Below are 19,493 nucleotides of genomic sequence, written 5' to 3'. Positions count from 1 at the left end.
GCAAAAGAAGCAAAAAAATAGCTATAAGCTTTTTTATGCATTACAATATCAGATTTGGTTATCAAGTGTCAGGCTTTGAGATTTATTTTAGATTTTGTCAGCTTTCCAAAAATAGACCTCAGAGAAAATAGATGCTGCTGTATTTTTTCTATATACCGTATATACTCAAGTATAAGCCGACCCGAATTTAAGCCGAGGCACCTAATTTTACCACAAAAAACTGGAAAAACCTATTGACTCGAGTATAAGCCTAGGGTGGGAAATGCAGCAGCTACTTGACCCAACTGGACCACCATGAGACCCAAAACAGGGGCTGCAGGCATGGTGCAGGGGCTGCGGACATGGTACAGAAGATGGATCAGGCATGGTACAGGAGATGGTTCAGGCATGGTACAGGAGATGGTACAGGCATGGTACAGGATATGGTTCAGGCATGGTACAGGAGATGGTACAGGTATGGCACAGATGGTACAGGCATGGCACAGGAGATGGTACATGCATGGCACAGATGGTACAGGCATGACACAGATATAGCACAGATGGTACAGGCCTGGCACAGATATGGCACAGATGGTACAGGCATGGTACAGATGGTACAGACATGACACAGATATGGCACAGATGGTACAGGCATGGCACAGGAGGTGGTACAGGCATGGCACAGATGGTACAGGCATGACACAGATATGGCACATATGGTACAGGCATGGCACAGGAGATGGTACAGGCATGGCACAGATGGTACAGGCATGACACAGATATAGCACAGATTGTACAGGCATGGCACAGATATGGCACATGTGGTACAGGCATGGTACAGATGGTACAGGCATGACACAGATATGGCACAGATGGTACAGGCATGGCACAGGAGATGGTACAGGCATGGCACAGATGGTACAGGCATGACCCAGATATGGCACAGATGGTACAGGCATGGCACAGGAGATGGTACAGGCATGGCACAGATGGTACAGGCATGACACAGATATGGCCCAGATGGTACAGGCATGGCACAGATTGTACAGGCATGACACAGATATGGCACAGATGGTACTGGCATGGCACAGATGGTACATACATGGCACAAATATGTCACAGATGGTACAGGCATGGCACAGATGGTGCAGGCATGGTACAGGAGATGCAATGCTGCGGGCATGGTACTGGAGAATCTCCTGTACCATGCCCGCAGCACTGCCTCTCCTGAGGAGATGCAGGGGCTGCAGAGCGGAGGAGTCTCACTTACCTTTCCGCCTTACATTTAAAAATGGCGCCACCCTGCGCCAACACATCACTGCGCATGCGCCGTCTGCCCAGGAATAGCTGAACGTGTACGGGCTTTCCCGAGCGGCAGCGGCACATGCGCACTGACCGGGGAAAAGGTAAGTAAGACCGTGGCTCGAGTATAAGCCGAGGGGGCTTTTTCAGCATAAAAAAACATGCTGAAAACCTTGGCTTATACTCGAAGCTTGTGAAATGATCATAGAGACCTGTGATCCTATATAGAAGGATCACAGGCGCTCTAAGATCATTCCAGAGAGAACGGTCGGATGTGTTTCCAACAGCTGACCGTTCTTCTCTCTCAGCGGGGAACGATCGCGGGTGTCAGGCGGCGATCAGAGCCGCCTGCCCACTGCATCGGCTTCCCTGCTGATGAGCAGGGGCGGGAGCGTGCCGCCGGCGGCGCGCGCTCACCCCCTAGCCTCCCGAGAGCGAGGGCCGTACATGTACGGTGATTTGCCTGGGAGGCCGGTGCGCCCTTTGTTTGTTTTTTGATTCTAGTGCCTTGAGACAACCCCAGTCTTATAGGGCAGGAAGGCCGCGGCCATTTGGGAAGCCAAGTGTGAGTTCTGTGGAACAACACCTTTAAATAAGTTGGACGGGGGCCCTGTCTCTGAGCGAGGGAGAAAGGTGCTACAGCATCGTAATTTCGTCTTGGAGATGTACTGTGCAATGTTGGCTTCTATTTTGTGGTTATCTTTTAGTCCGCTGACTTTCCTTCATATTATTACTATTATCCCATTATCATGTGTGCCTATATAATGTGTGCATCGCTAACAGCTCTTGTCCTTTGAACTGCTGTTCCTAAGGTGATTCCAAAGGATTTTTTTCTTTAACAAACATGTAATACCTACCTGCTCTGTGCAATGGTTTTGCATGGAGCAGCCCTGATCCTCATTCTTCTGGGTGTCCCCCGTTGGCAATTCCTGCCTCCTCCCCCCTACAAGTGCCCCCATAGCATGCCATGTGCTATGGGGGCACTTGTACAGGCTCGTTCATGAGCTGCACTCTGTGTTTCCACTGACACACATAGCTCAGCTTAGCCCTACCCCTCCCCGCTCTCTCCTCAGTGGTTGTGAGAGATAACATTAGGTGCCAAAGGCTCCCGCTGCTGCTTCTCTTTACAGTGAGGAGAGAGAGAGAACCAGGTGAGCCACTGCTCTTGTGAACAGCACTGGATCAGATCGAGATCAGGCTCAGGTAAGTACGGTTGTATAAGGGGGGGCTGGGATGATGAGCTGCACACATATTGGTTTTGTACCCTAATGCATTAAGGTAAAACAAACTTTTACCTTTAGAACCACTTTAAGTGCAAACATTGTGTCATCTCTGTCCCTGAAATTATTACACAGACTAAATAAATGCCCAAAAATTGTGTTTAAACTCCAACATGCCAAACAATATTTCCAGGCTTGTTGACCAAAATTCTCTAAATTTCTGGAAAAAAATAAATAAAATAAAATAAAAAATAAAGTATACGCAAATATATTTAGTTATTCGGTTCATTATTCTATGTTTTAAAAAAAAAATATTCTTTCAAAAATACACATACATCATATGGCCAAAGATTTGTGGAAACCTTAACATCATAACTACTAGATAAACAGATAAACAATAATGTGTGGAAATGATTGAGTTCAGGTGTTTCCAATAAAGGGTGTTGTCAATGCTATGGCATATAAAAACACTTTAGATAATTGTGGACTTCTAACTTCTTGGTTTTGTAAAGGTCCTTTTTCTACTCCAGTATGTGCAAAACTGCAGACCCATGATGACATGGTTTGACAAGCGTGAAGGAATCTGAGCGTCCTGCACAGAGCTATGACGTCAATCCTCTTGAACACTTATGGATTTAATTGGAACACCAATTCTTCTCATCCAACATAAGCACATGACCTCACAAATGCCCTCTTGGCTGAATAGGTCCAAATTCCGAAAGACACAGCCCAAAATCTTATTAAAGTGGAGTTCCGGCCTCGGACATGATTTTTTAATAAAAATACCCCCGGGACAGTCAGGGCTAGTACATTCCACAATGGATAGCCTCTGTACTGTCCTGGGTCGCACTTACCTTTTAGAAGAAATACTTACCTTCTTCTCCAGCGCTGCCATCTCAGGTGTGGGCAGCTGAAGCCAGCGCGTCCTCTTCTGCGTCCTCTTCTGCGTCCTCTTCTGCGTCCTCTTCTGCGTCTTCTTCCGTGTCCTCTTAGGTCCCGCAATGCACTGCACTGGCCCCGCCGTCACTTCCGGTGCAGGCGCGTCATCCCTGCACAGCTTCTGGGCATGCCCAGAAACTGTTTAGCAGGGAATGACGCGTCTGCACCGGAAGTTACGAGCGGGGCCGGTGCAGGCGCATTGATTCCTGGGAGCGATGACGTTCAGCTCCCAGGAATCAATGCAAGGAGGAAGTGACGGCGCGGGCTGCAGCTGCAGAGGGAGGAAGTGGAAGAAAGGAGAGTATTTTCTTCAATAACAAGGTAAGTAAACAAAAAAAAAATCGTGATTATCCGTTTGTTTTTAAGGTGACACAAAATTTATTTTGTCGATTTTGAGGCCGGAACTCCGCTTTAAACTCTTGCCGACCGACTGAGAGCTACAGCGCAGCCGGCTAGTTCTGGGACGCTGTCATGACGGCGTACCGTATTCGTGCCCGCTGTCCTCCGAACACTGCTGATCACAGATTGAGGTAAAGAGCCAATCAGCTGCTCCTTACCATGTGATCAGCTGTGTCCAATCACAGCTGATCACAGATGTAAACAGAAGCCGGTTATCAGCACTCCTTTCCTCCTGCTGACAGTGTTGGGAAGGGAGAAGAGAGCTGATAACCGGCTTCTGTTAAAGGGACATGTACACAAAAAAACAGGGCACACGATTATCAGTGCAGTCCCAAAAGAAGTGCCTGTTGGCAATAATTCAGACTCGCATGGCCCTAGGCATCAAAGTCCCTTCAGATATCTGGGAGCACTCAATGACACACAGAGATGGCAGGTACGATGTCACAGAATGCTCGGCTTTATTCAAACAATGAACTCATTTTTATAGAAGGAGAAAAAAGGGGAAGTCCCTCTTCCAGTATAATACATAAAAATGATATATCAATAGTTTGTGACTCTTCATCACGCGCTTCAAGTCATGTACTTGTATGCAAGCCAAAACAGATAAGATATAATTGACACTAAATCAAGCGTGTTCTCAGGGTTGTTTTGACCACAAAAGCAGTTGAATCACTTTCAAGGGCATTTGCTTAGATATGCTTTTTTAATTAAGCTGAGTCTAGAGTTTTAATCACAAGATGGAGTCGAGGGAACAAAATTGAGTTGGAAAAACAAAATGGAGAATAAATATTCCTTCAGTGCCCACCAGTGCTGCCAATAAGTGCCAATCTGTGCCCACCAGTGCTGCCAGTCTTTGGCCACCAGTGCTGCCAATCTGTGCCCATCAGTGCTACCAATCAATGCCATCAGTGCCTCCTCATCAGTGTAGCCTATCAGTGCTGCTTATCACTGCCCATTGGTGCCACCTATCAGTTCCCATCAATGCCGCCTATCAGTACAGTCTTATTAGTGCCCACCAGTGCCTCCTCTTAGGTGCCCATTAGTGCAGCCTATCGGCGTCCATCAGTGCCCAACTCTCCAGCCTTATCAGCACACATCAGTGAAAAAAATTACCTGCTTTCAAAATTTTATAACAAACTATGAAAAGGTTTTTCTTTTTCAAAATGTTTGGCCTTTATTTGTTTATTTAGCAAAAAATAAAAAGCGAATGATAATTAAATACCACCAAAAAAAGTTCTACTTGTGTGAAAAAAATAATAAGAATTTTGTTTACAGTGTTGCATGACCGGCCAATTGTCGTTCAAAGCGTGACAGTGCTGAAAGTTGAAAATTGGCCTGTGCTGGAAGGCAGTAAATGTGCCCGGCAGGCAAGTGGATAAAAGCCTTCCCAGAAGAGTGCATGCTATTATAAGGGGAAGGTTCCATATACAGTAAATGCCCATAGTTTTGAGTGGGATGTCCAGCTAACTCGTATAAATGTAATGACCGGGTTTCCATGATTATATCAGTAAAAATGGTTGTTTATATTCTCTGTTGTAAGCATAGTGTGCAAAAAAAAAAAAAATCCTGATCACTTTCCCAGAGCAGTGCAGTGTTACTATGGTTAGGTGTGGTAAAGTTTTCACAGAGTTTTTTTTACATACTGTCACCAGTTCGTGTCCCTGATCACCACCACACCAGTTATATGATGAGGCTGTACTGCACTGGTGACAGTATGTGAAAATATAAAAACATGAAAAAAAAACATTTTTTTAATTTCTTAATTTTTCCAAAAAATTGTGACAAAATAAATTACAACTTTAACCAATTGCCGACCGCCGCACGACTATTTACTGCGGCGGTCAGCCCCTCACAGGCAGAGCGCCGTAGGGCTACGTCGCTAGCCTGTGAGGTTCTAGGGAGCGAGCGCGCGCCCCCGGAGGCGCGCTCCCGCGCGGTCACGTACCCCCCCCCGCGCGTGTGACCGGCGGACCCGATGTCCGCCGGTCACTCGGCAATCGTCGGTGCAGAGGGAGAAAGGCAGGCGGCTGATGTAAATAAGCCGCCTGTCATTCTCCCCTGTGTATGAATAGTGATCATACGGTTCTACTATGTAGGACCGTTGATCACTGTTTCTACACATCAAGCCACAGCCAATCACAGTTAGAATCACGCCCCTAGGGACACACTTAACCCCTCCCTCTCCAATAAAGTTAACCCCTTCCCTTCCCTGCCAGTGTAATTTTTACAGTAACAGTGCATATGTATAGCACTGATTACTGTAGTAATGTCACTGGTACCCCCAAAAGTGTCAAAAATGTCAGTCAAGGGTCCGATCTGTCCGCCGCAATGTCGCAGTACCGCAAAAAAAATCGCAGATCGCCGCCATTACTCATTACAAAAAAAAAAAACAACAAAAATGACAAAAATCTTTCCCTTAGTTAGTAAACGCGATAACGTTTGGGCAAACCAATCAAAATACGCTTTTTGCGATTTTTTTTTACCAAATATATGTAGCAGAAAACAAATTGACCTAAAATGTTAAAAAATGTAGATTTTTACATTTTTGGGGGGGGGGGGGGGGGGGATTTCATATAAAAAAAATGTGAAAACTATTGTTATTTTTTGTTTATAACGCATGATCAAAAAATCGCACAGGTGATCAAATACCATTAAAAGAAAGCTCTGTTTGTGGGTAAAAAAGGACGTTAATTTCATTTGGGTACATGGTGCATGACCGCGCAATTGTCCGTTAAAGTCACGCAGTGCCGAATCGCAAAATAGTCCCTGGTCTGGAAGGGGGTAAAATCTTCTGGGGCTTAAGTGGTTAAATACCACCAAAAGAAAGCTTTATTTGTGTGAAAAAAATGATAAAAAAATTCACATGGGTACATTTTTACATGACACGCGATTGTCATTCAAAGTGTAACAGCGTTGAAAACTGAAAATTGGCCTGGGCAGGAAGGGGGTGAAAGTGCCGATATTGAAGTCATTCGAATTCTTCATGTTCTTGAGTACTAGAGGGATGAGGGCCAAAAAATTGCAATTGCTATAGAAAGGAGGTTTATTTCTCTTAGATAGCACTTGTATATTATATGACAAGTTTTGCTGTTACATAAATTGAATTTTTCACCCTAACCGTACCTCATTTGGACCGTCTTAATTCCAACATTATAACTTATAACCACCACCATCCACCTATCGTATGGGTGCCTCTGCAACAAACTTGACCCTAGAATTTTTGAACCATAATTACATTTGTTGGACAATTTTAGATATAGAATTTATTTTTCCTAAAAAAAGCTGGGTGGTATAGTAGCCCAGGGCCGCTGATAGGGAGGGACCACCAGTCCTCCTGTAGGGGGCCCAGGGGAGGCTAGGTAGGATGTACGGGGCCCCATAATTTCTAACAACAGCCCTGTAGTAGCCATTCTGCCTTACAGCATTAAGATTCTTGCTTCAAATCACAACTAGTATACTGTTTGCATATGCATCTGTGAGTTTCCTCTGAGCACCCTGATTTCCTCCCACGTTCCAAAGACATGCTGATAGATAAATTGGTCCTAGTATGCATGCCAGGTGGGGCCTTAGATTGTAAGCTTAAAGGCAGCGGCTGATGTGATTGTACATTATGTATATTAGACATTTATACGTAGTAACCACAATGTAATTGTCTTTTTTATTTTTTGCAGATGTACCACCCAACCACATGCACTACTACTCAAACCCCAGCTACCATACACTTTCTCAGTGTGGCCCCACCCTGCCACCTATACCCAGCAGCCATGACAGGCCCGGTTCTAAAAAGGTAAAGTCTCAATATCAGATCTAACAAATAAAGTAGCCCAGAGATTTGTAGCCTTGACTTTTTCCAGTAGTTAACTGCCTGAACCCAAAATATATATTTATGGAGTTGCTTTAAGATTTTTCAAGCTTTAAGGATCTCTCGACACTGCAGTGGTCTCCAAACTGCAGCCCGGGGACCAGATGTGGCCCTTTGTTTGCCTTTATCTGGCCCTTGAGGCACCATGACATCCACTGACACCAATGATGGGGCACCATTCCTCCAACAGACACCAGTGATGGGATACCATTCTTCCCACAGATACCAATGATGGGGTACCATTCCTCCCACATACACCAGTGATGAGGCATCATTCCGCCCACAGACACGAATTATAGGGTACCATTCCTCCCACAGACACCAATTATGGGGTACCATCCCTCCCACAGACACCAATTATGGGGTACCATTCCTCCCACAGACACCAATGATGGGGTACCATTCCTCCCACATACACCAGTGATGAGGCATCATTCCGCCCACAGACATGAATTATAGGGTACCATTCCTCCCACAGACACCAATTATGGGGTACCATTCCTCCCACATACACCAATTATGGGGTACCATTCCTCCCACAGATAACAATGATGGCACACTGTTCCTCCCACAGACACCAATGATGGGGTACCATTCCCCCCACATACACCAATTATGGGGTACCATTCCTCCCTCAGATAACAATGATGGCGCACTGTTCATCCCACAGACACCAATGATGGCGTACCATTCCTCCCATAGACACGAATGATAGGGTACCATTCCTCCCACAGATACCAATGATGGTGCACTGTTCCTCCCACAGACACCAAGGATGGGGCACCATTCCTACGTTGAATACCAACAATGGGGCACCATTCCTTCCACTGATACCAACAATTGGGCACAATCCCTTCCACTAAAGTCAATGATGGGGCATTGTTTGTTCTCACTGATACCACAGCATGTTCTCATCTCACTGGCCATAGTCTGGCCCCTCTAAAGCGTCAAAGCCAGTAAACTGACCCTTTATTCAGAAAGTTTTGAGACCCCTGCTCTACAGAAATAGTTCTCCAACCATCAGAGAGTAGCCTACCTATGGGAAGCCCATAAATTAGCAATTAGAGGATTCCTTAGACAAAAAATGTACTGCAAATTCCATTAATTGTGCAGATGTGCCATAGTATATCAAATTTGAGTGTAGTATATTCAAATAAAGAAACAGATAAAATGGTTGCCAACTTTTAAAAAGTAGTCTAAAAATATACAATTTGGTAATTATTTGTTTAGTACTGCGTGGGTATAACTCGGTCTCTTTATTCAGATGAACTGCAATCCTCATTTCTCCAATGCAATGAATGCTGAGAGGGAACGAATGAGCTACAGTCCAGATTACAACGCTACGCTGCCAGCAGACTGGAAACATCAGGGGGCACCCATGAATCACAAAGGTATGTCGGGGTTAATACAGTACACCACATATATTGGCTACTTGGGTTTTACATCTAATTTCCTGAAGAGTATCTAAATCCAAAACCAGAATGTAAAATGTAGTATGGCAGCCACACTCCTTCATAGCAAGATCTTGCTATGAAGAGGGAGTGCTGCTGCCATACTATTGGCAGCACACACGCTCAGAAACGCATCGCATACCAGTGATGTCATCCAGCCATACCGCTGGACCATCTGCTATCCAAGCTTTGCCTTGGGTTTCCATTTGCCGTACAGCCAGCCCTACGGTCACCAGCGGGGAGCGGTCCATACGGCGCTGCTGTGCCAGGGGATGATTACATGTCCACCGGAGGATCCACCTGACTGTCCTTTCACTACCATGCTCATCTACATCTACTCCATGTGAGTTAGTATTGTTAATTGTGCAGTAAAGTATTATAGTCTTCTCTTAGAGGCGCCTCTCTTTGTTTTGTACACACCCCTGTAAGTGGTGATTCCTCCCTCCCCTGCTCACATCCACACCATGTTTCCCAGGCTCTGCATGCCCATTGATGGACCCAGGACCAGCATGGAGGGTGCAGCCGGGTGAAGGGGAGAGAAAACATCTGATCTCCCTTTCCTGCTAATAATCCAGAAGTCACGTGTAAAACATAATTTCTGGGTTCTGAGTGCGATCTGCGCCAGGGGTTGCAATTGCAACTGGGCCCCATGCTCCAGGGGGCCTGTGCGGCTCCCCTGTACACCTGGATAGGAGGGGCGGCGGGGGCAGCATGTAGAGAAATCACTGTCCTTCTTTTTCCTTCTGTAGCTGCAGGAGGAAAATGGAGGAGATTGGTTCCTCTGTATGCTGCCCCCGCCACTCCTCCTATCCAGTTCACTTGTGTTCTGCTGTCTCTGGGCCCCTGCGTGCTCCTCTGGTCCCCCCCCCCCCCCCCACTGTGCTTCCTCCCCTCTCCTGCTGGCTGCTGCAGGGGATGTGTCACAATAGAGAACCAGGAAGGGGTCAGTAAATATGTAATTTACCAGCTCCTTCCTTTTCTGAATGGACAGAGTCATACTCTGTGACATTGCAAAAAAATAAAATAAAATGATTAAAAATAATACCATTAAAATACCAAAAAATAAAAACTACTGACACCAGTGAGTGAACTTCCAGGATCGCAAAGGTCACACTTGCAACCGGGCCCTGGCATTCCACCACCGTGGGAAGGCCCTAACATGCCCACTGCAGAACTTGTGAAAGGGTTCCGCTGTGGGACCATAATAAAGGGCCCACAACGAGAGTAATGGGCCCCAGGATCAGTGGGAAGAGCCCCAGGCTTGAAGGGAAGGTGTTCGGGGGGCCCTTCATGGTTTCGTGCACCGGGGCCATGAAGGTTCTAGTTACGCCTCTGATCTGCGCTCCATTAACTTAATTGGAGGGCAGGTGGGATATCAGGGGTCGCCTCTGCATAAAAAACGTTGAATGCGATACACATTTTACATATCATTGCACATGCCAGAGTGGGAGCAATAGTTCTAGGCCCATTATTCACCAAAACCTATAAATTAACCCTTTGGAGGCGGTGCCTGCTAGCCCCTTAAGGGGTGTAGAATTCCATAGGGCAGGGTGGAGCTTATGGTAATGTGACCATCATGATTGGCTGTCATGGTGGTTACATGATCAGAAAACTCCTGATCACAAGCAGCGATCGAGAACTTTCAGTTTGCCACCATTAACTGTGACGGGAAGGCCACACGCTCTTGGCACAGCGCTGTTCAGTGCCAAAGCCCGTCCGCCGAGAGGCCGCATATTTGCATGCGCCAAGGGATTAATGACCTGTAGGGGCTTTAAAGTTTTTATTGTGAAAAATATAGGGTACCGAAGTTTGTTTGTACCCTAGGGGGGTTGTACAGGTAAATAACAACATACCTGAATTATGTTAATTGATAACTCCACTTTTATGGGAAAAAATGGAAAAAAGTAATCTTGTAATTGTACGTTATTAAAAATGACCTTTTCTTTCCAATCTGCAGCTCTGTAATCTTCTGTGAAATGCAATGCACTATGGCAACCTGGAGGTGTTCTGTACACAGAGGGTGTACAGAACGCTTCCCCCCCAGAAATGTAATTTCCTGCTTGTCCGATTGGCTCACTGATTTTCCCAGAAGTCTGCACTAAAATACAAGTCAGATTTTGGGCAACCCCTGCAACAAAAATTTCATTTTTGGTGAGATACTCCCAAAGGGAAATCACGTTTACAGGGATGTAGACCCTGCCACGTTATACACTTTACGCATTAGAACCCTGCAAGCGCACCAGCTGATTGATAATTATAAAGTTACTCCCATTCACATTCAAGATCGGAATCTGCAACAAAGTTTGGTAAAATTCCTGCAATGTACATAAATTGCCCAGAGGGGAATGTTTTTTTTTCCCAACAGAAAAAAGTTTTTTTTGAACTGCTGTGACAGCATCATATATGCCATTTTTTATTTTTGCTCATAAAGCCATTTTAAGTGACTACTGTTCTATTAGAAGCACTCTATTTTAAACTAGTCTTAAAAACAGCCCATAAACCAAAATAAAAATGTTATAAAATAAAGATCAGGAGCCTAAGCACATGTCAGAGTATATAACTGTATATTATTCTGATTGCAGGGAGGCATTGCATCGATAGAAGTCACAGTGTTGGGGTTTACTTTAACAAAGGAAATGGTGAGTATCCAGTAATCAATAATGGAATACGCAACAGTGTGTATCAGAGAGAGAACTGTGTTGTGTTTGATTTCAACATGGCAGCTATGGGTGCATGGCATATGTTAGCAGTGCAACCCTAGGGGCCACTGGGAAACCTCAAGCCATGTCAACTATACACTGCTATACAGTGGCTTGAAAACGTATTCACACCCTTGAAATTTTCCACATTTTGTCATATTACAACCAAAAATATAAATGTATTTTATTGTGATTTTATGTGATAGACCAACACAAAGTGGCACATCATTGTGAAGTGGAAGGAAAATGATAAATGGTTTTCAAAATGTTTTACAAATAAATATGTGAAAAGTGTGGCGTGCATTTGTTTTCACCCCCGCGTCAATACTTTGTAGAACCACCTTTCCCTACAATTACAGCTGCAAGTCTTTTTGGGGATGTCTCTACCAGCTTTGCACATCTAGAGAGGGACATTTTTGCCCATTCTTCTTTGCAAAATAGCTCAAGCTCTGTCAGATTGGATGGAGAGTGTCTGTGAACAGCAATTTTCAAGTCTTGCCACAGATTTTCAATTGGATTTAGGTCTACACTTGACTGGGCCATTCTAACATATGAATGTGCTTTGATCTAAACCATTCCCTTGTAGCTCTGGCTGTATGTTTAGGGTTGTTGTCCTGCTGGAAGGTGAACTTCCGCCCCAGTCTCAAGTCTTTTGCAGACTCTAACAGGTTTTCTTCTAAGATTGCCCTGTATTTGGCTCCATTCATCTTCCCATCAACTCTGACCAGCTTCCCTGTCCCTACTGAAGAAAAGCTTTCCCACAACATGATGCTGCCACCACCATATTTTACGGTGGGGATGGTGTATTCAGCGTGATGTGCTGCGTTAGTTTTCCGCCACACATAGTGTTTTACTTTTAGGCCAAAAAGTTCAATTTTGGTTTAATTTGACCAGAGCATCTTCTTCCACTTGTTTGCTGTGTCCCCCACATGGCTTCTCCAAAACTGCAAACGGGACTTCTTATGGCTTTCTTTCAGCAATGTCTTTCTTCTTGCCACTCTTCCATAAAGGGCAGATTTGTGGAGTGCACAACTAATAATTGTCCTGTGGACAGATTCTCCCTCCTGAGCTGTGGATCTCTGCAGCTCCTCCAGAGTTCCCATGGGCCTCCTGGCTGTTTCTGATTAATGCTCTCCTTGCCCATCCTGTAAGTTTAAGTGGACGGCCATCCATGGTACGTTTGCTGTTGTGCCATATTCTTTCCATTTGCAGATGATGGACTAAACAATGCTCTGTGAGATGTTCAAAGCTTGGGCTATTTTTTATAACCTAACCCTGCTTTAAACTCCTCCACAATTTCATCCCTGATCTGTCTGGTGCTTTCCTTGGCCTTCATAAAGCTGTTTGTTCACTTAGGTTCTCTAACAAACCTCTGAGGGCTTCACAGAACAGCTCTATTTATACTGAGATTAAATTACAAACAGGTGGACTATTTTTTCGAATTAGGTGACTTCGGAAGGCAATTGGTTCCATTAGATTTTATTTAGGGGTATCAGAGTAAAGGGGGCTAAATACAAATGCACGCCACACTTTCCAGATATTTATCTGTAAAACATTTTGAAAACCATTTATAATTTTCTTCCACTTGACAATTATGTGTCACTTTGTGTTGGTCTATCACATAAAATCCCAATAAAATACATTTACATTTTTGGTTATAACAAATTACAATATATAACATTTCAAGGGGTATAAATACCTTTTTAAGGCACTGTAGTTGTCTTTGTGTGGGCATTAATGCTTTCAGGCTAGGGACCACTTGACACCACCCTGAGCCCAGGGCCGGATTAAGAGCATCATGGGCTTGGTGCTGAGGATTTTGAAGGGCCTTAAGGGCCGTGCCTTGGCATGCACCCAGAGGAGGAAGGGTGCAGCCATGCATGCCTAATTCAACATGGGATGCTGTCTCTGAAGCCCATAAACACATCCATGCATCGGCAACTGTCCCTCCTTGTCCGGCCTTCGCGCTGTGTGGGGAGGTTCTGAGGGAGCTGCCTGGGGAAGCGAGCATAGAAGCCAGACTTCTGTGTTTACAAGTGACAGAAGAGCGGCAACAGTGAATATGGCCAACCCGGGGCCTATATTAAGGTAGGGGCCTGGAGCTGCAGCTCCAATAGCCCCTACGTTAATCTGGCCCTGCCTGAGCCCCACATACACTTACAACATGACTGTATCTTTTCTTCAGCCAGCAGCTAGGCCTGTTCTTACCCGACCTGTCAATGGACTCCGTAGCATTTTGAAAAAAGTAATACTGAGTATGGACTCAACTCCACCAGCTTGTCTCACATCATCACCTTTTGTATATGTTTCTCCTGTAGGCACACAGGGAAACCCCCGTATTTTACTCCGCAAGGCCTTGCATTCTGTGACTTCAGCATCGGTCCTTGGGCAGTCCCTGAACCACAGCGGACTCCAATATAAAGCCCAGCCACTAGGAGGGTAACACGGGGTACCTCCTGTTCCCTCGCTACCAGGGCCCCTTTCATTTACCACCAGCTTTCACTCTTAGCTGGCTGCTATTCTTTACATAAAAAAGTGATGGCAGAAAAGGGACCAAGTGGTCCATCAAGTCTGCTCCTTTTTTAAAAAATGTTTGCATGTTTTTGTTTTTTCTTTGTTTTTTTTTTAATTAACATTTTTTTTCCTAGTATACAGTAGATCTATGTTTGCTCTCTTCTGATTCTAGTTTCTCTCACACTGTACTCGTAACCTCAAGGGTTCTTACTTCTTACTGCACAGTTACACTTCTTCTTAACCCGAAGGGTAAAAATGGCCAACTCCCAGTTCTTATGAATACTTCCTGAATACACCCAGCAGTAATATACTTAATAAATATTAATATAAACTATTTCCATAAAAAATAAAACCAGGCAAATTATCTTCCTTTACAGCTGTGTTTACTGCATAGATTGCTTGCACTCAATAACTTGACATCTTTAACATAAGATAGTATTTTCCTAGCTATACAAAAGATTTGGTTGTAGTGTGACTGGCTGCGCTCTGCCCCCTCCTGTGGTGCTGCCCATATATTTTTTTAAAGAGGCGCTCCAGTCAATTTTGTGTTTAACCACTTGCCGACCGCTGCACGACTATTTACTGCGGCAGTCTGGCTCTCCTGGGCAAACCAACATAGGGCTACGTCGCTCACTGAGGAGCCTCTAGGGGGCGAGCGCGCGTCGCTGGAGGCGCGTTCCCGCCCCTGCTTATTCACGGACATTCCAGCGCGAGTGACCGGCGGCACCGATGTCTGCCGGTCACTCGCGATCTCCCGCTTATGTAAACAAAGCCGCCTGCCATACTCCCTGGTGTAACTGCAGAGATCATACGATCCTGCCATGTAGGATCGTATGTCTCTGTGGTTACATGAAAAGCAACACCCCTTTACAGTTAGAAGCACGCCCCTAGGGACACATTTAACCCCTGCATCTCTAATAAAGTTAACCCCTTCCCTGCCAGTGTCATTTTTACAGTAGCAGTGCATATGTATAGCACTGATCACTGTAGTAATGTCACTGGTACCCCCAAAAGTGTCAAAAATGTCAGTCAAGGGTCCGATCTGTCCGCCGCAATGTCGCAGTCCCGCAAAAAAAATCGCAGATCACCACCATTACTCGTTAAAAAAAAAAACCAATAAAAATGACATAAATCTTTTCCTTAGTTAGTAAACGCAATAACTTTTGCGCAAACCAATCAATCGCTTATTGCAATTTTTTTAACCAAAATATGTAGCAGAAAACAAATTGGCCTAAAATGTTAAAAAATTTTGATTTTTACATTTTTTGGGGGGGGGAGTTTCATATAAAAAAATGTGAAAAATATTGTTATTTTTCAAAATTTTCGCTCTTTTTTTGTTTATAGTGCAAAAAGTAAAAATCGCACAGCTGATCAAATACCACCAAAAGAAAGCTCTTTTTGTGGGAAAAAAAAGGACGTCAATTTCATTTGGGTACAGGGTCGCACAACCGCGAATATTGTCCGTTAAATTCACGCAGTGCCGAATTGCAAAACAGGCTCCGGTCTTTGAGCAGCCAAATCCTCCGGGGCTTAAGTGGGTAATAAAAGTCAGCAGCTACAAAAACTGCAGCTGCTGGCTTTTAATAAACATGCAACTCACCTGTCCCAGGATCCAGCACTGTGCTCACCCAAGCCATTCCTTCCCTTGTTACACTATCCCCGGCACTGGCATCTTAACTGTGGGCACCCGGCTGTGACAGCTTGCGGCTTTACAGCCGGGTGCCCACTGTGCATGCACAAGCCATGCTGCCTATTGTGAATGGTCTCGCAGTCTTCTGGGACTTGTGATGCATCCCAGGAAACTTCAGGGACGGAGGAGGAGGGGGGAACTGTCAATACCAGGTACCCACTCACCCCACCACCCCCACAAAAAAGTGCCATTTAGTGGAGAGGAGTGGGGGGGGGGGGCTTAAAGTGAAACTTCCCCTTTGGTTGGAGCTCCACTTTAATGCAAAGTCTCATTCTTTAGATCAGTCCATACACGTGGGATCCGAAATCGGATCCTACTGAAGGGTTGGTCATCTACATACAGTAACAGATCACATCTTGATACCGATCCTTACACAACCACTCCAAGTCACAGACCACAAGGCTGATCTTACATAGGAGACACATACACAGGGGAAGAGATGTCACAAAAACTGTCAACCCCCTGTAAGCACTGTCTTACAGTGCCTGTAACTAATTGGAGTACAGCGACAATTGGAGTGCAGCCAGCACTGTCTTAGAGTGCCTGTAACTGATTGGATGCAGGTGCTGTTCTGCCAACAATTTTCTGGTAGGCCCTTTAGACAAATGTTGATTGTTGTCTCGTAAGCGACATACACTGCTCAAATTTAGGCAAAGCCAATAGGAATCTGCCGAAAGTCAAGCAGTATATGGCCAACTAAGCATTGGAGGTAGGTGAATTGCCCCCTTTTGGGTGGCCAGTGAAGAATGGACACTTACCTTGGTGACCAGTGGGAGAAGGACCCCTTTAAAATGGTGGTTAGTAAGAGAAGGGTTCTCCTCCATTAGTGGTCATTGAGAGGAATGCTCCTTTTTAAAGGGGCTGTAAAGCTATGATTTATTTTTTATTTTTTAATAAAAATAACAAACATGCCTATACTTACCTATTCCGTGCAATCGTTTTGCACAGAACAGCCCCGATCCTCTTCTTCTGGGATGTCCCGCCAGCGCCTCTGGCCCCTCCTCTTCATCGGGTGCCACTTTCATGAGGGCACCCGCATGGCTAGCCCCCCCCCCGCTCCCGTGTCACAGCTTTTGATTGACAGCATTGAGAGCCAATGGCTATCAATCTGTCCAATGAGGACAGCGACAGCGGCTGGACCTGCTGCGCTTGTGCACATCGCCGGCTCGGATCGCTCTCAGGTAAGAAAAGGAGGGGGTGTCTGGGGGGCAGCAGCACAGAAGGTTTTTTTTTTAGCTTAATGCACAGAATGTATTAATGGGTAAGTCCAGGCAAAACCTAACCAAAGCTAAACCTACTCTGTGCCACATTCTAAACCTAATCTATCTAACCATGTAATGCAAAAATCACTGTACTTACCTTTTCTGCACCCAATCCGGCCCGGTCTCCAGCGGCGGAAGCTCTGTGCAATAGAGGACAGACAACGGCTGTGAAATGAATGGGAAGTGACGGTCACCCATAGACTTACTATGGGGCTTCCGTTGTCAAGTGACTCTCCTGCACCCGCCTCCACGATGAAGCCGCCGCTGACAGCTTAGTGTGGAACCGGACCGAATTGGCTGAAGAATAGGTAAGTACAGTGATTTTTGCTTTACAAAGTTAAATAGATTAGGTTTAGAATGTGGCACAGAGCAGGTTTAGCGTTCGTTAGGTTTTTGCCTGAAATTTTCCTTTAAGGTGAAAAACCTTTACACTTTACAACCACTTTAGGTGGTTTTAGGTTCCTCTTACAGATAGGTGTTAGTAGGGTTTGTATCTGAGATGTAGAAATTGATCATTGGTCAAGGAACCCCTAGCAACTTTCAGCACAACCTTTCCACAGAACCCTGGTTAGAAAAGCCAGCTTAGACTAATACAATCTTTTTTTCTTCTATAGATTATGTGAAAGATTCTGCTCTCAGCTTAAGTAACAGCTCCCTGAACAGTGAGAACCCATATGCGACCATTAAAGATCTCCCCATGCTGATGCCTAGGACCTCAGAGGGAAATTACATGGAGATGAAGTCCCCAGTGCACAGAGAAATGTCATATGCAGAAATTGGACTATTTGATGAAGATGCCATGTACCAGGTGGATTCCCAAGACCAAGGTAAGAGTCTAAGAAGGGCTCAGTTGATCTAGGGCCTATTTGAGGTCTGTAATATTTAACATCCCAGGAAACATAAAAATCATCCCTTGCAGTGGGGCTGCACCCACCCTAGGACTAGTCTAGCAGTGCGGAGGATCAGGTAAGAAGGTCTTCTTTTCTTTGTCCCCAAGACCTAAACAAGCAATTAATCCCTTCAGTGCTGGTGCAGCCTCACTTCAATTGATAATTTTTAAATTTCCCAGGGCTGGATGGTAAAGCTGCTACAAATAACTAAGAAAGGAGAAGCAGCAGACCGGTTAGCTTTTCTTTCTTTTATTCTACTCTGTCCTGCTATCAGCATGCTCCTTGTTAGGATATGACTACTGAAACCCAATTGATTGGCTCATAATGCCACTTTGCCTCTTTGAGCTCTGCAAGAAGCTAATACCAGGTCAGATTGGTGTACTTTACACGACTTGCATAAAAAAAAAAATGTATTAACCGCTTGTCGCCTGCACATACAGTACATTTACTGAGGGTGGGCCGCAGCTCCAAGCTTAGCAACGTAAAGGTACATCACAACTTACTCCCTGGTATTCAGGCACGTTGCACATGCCCCTCCCTGATCTGGGCTTTGATTGGCCACAGCACAAGTCTGTCAGCAGGTTATAGCCAAGGATTTGGGCTGTATACCTGCTGATTAGCTGTGGGTGGTCAATCACAGCACAGACCTCTGTGTGTTTGTAAACAGAACACATAGGTTTTGGCTGGTTTCTTCCTCCCTGAGCAGTTTTCGTTCAGTAAAAGAAGCCAGTCAGAGTCTGTGTGAGTACAAGCAGCACATATACACTTATGGCACTTTTCCACTGCAAGTACCGGCTCGTACCGGCTCGGCTCTACTCAGCCCTGCTTGGCCCGGTTTGCTTTTCCACTGCTGGTACCGCATGGTATAGTGTCGGAACGGTTCGGTACGGTACGGTATAGGTTTGCTTTTCCACTAAAGTAGTACTAAAGTTAAGTGGGTGGGATAACAACGGGGTGGGTGGGATTCTCTGACCAATCAGTGGCTAGTAGTGACTGCATGCAAAGGATTGTGGGATATGGTACCAGTTTGGTACCTGTTGGAACCACAATCGAGTAGGTACTGTTTTTTCAGAGCCGTACCGTACCGTACCGTTCGGTTCCATGCAGTGGAAAAGCAAACCTATACCGTACCGTACCGAACGGTTCCGACCCTATACCATGCGGTACCAGCAGTGGAAAAGCACAAAAGCGTGCCGAACCGGTACGGTTCCATGCAGTGGAAAAGCGCTTTTACATACATGTGTTAGCTACATTTAAAGTGATATTAAAGTATTTTTTTTTATTAT

The 19,493-nt window shown here is 45.2% G+C and overlaps 1 protein-coding gene across 2 annotated transcripts in view; it reads left to right on the top strand.

Moving 5' to 3' along the window:
- The window catches only part of LOC309569433 (uncharacterized protein), a 215,011-nt gene that overhangs the window by 193,350 nt on the left and 2,168 nt on the right, over positions 1-19,493 (top strand). Inside the window, exons 21-24 of one of the 2 annotated variants that reach the window (XM_082275257.1) lie at positions 7,511-7,626; positions 8,966-9,092; positions 11,735-11,791; positions 17,932-18,144. In XM_082275257.1, coding sequence (XP_082131383.1) covers positions 7,511-7,626; positions 8,966-9,092; positions 11,735-11,791; positions 17,932-18,144 — 513 coding nt within the window. The remainder of the gene's footprint in view (positions 1-7,510; positions 7,627-8,965; positions 9,093-11,734; positions 11,792-17,931; positions 18,145-19,493) is intronic. The other variant, XM_082275258.1, reaches the window with a different exon arrangement.

Source organism: Pelophylax lessonae (assembly GCF_965119305.1).
Source record: "Pelophylax lessonae genome assembly, chromosome: 13".
NCBI classification, from domain to species: Eukaryota; Metazoa; Chordata; class Amphibia; order Anura; family Ranidae; genus Pelophylax; species Pelophylax lessonae.
The sequence above is the reverse complement of the archived record's forward strand: the minus strand, read 5'-3'. Positions and strand labels throughout refer to the sequence as shown.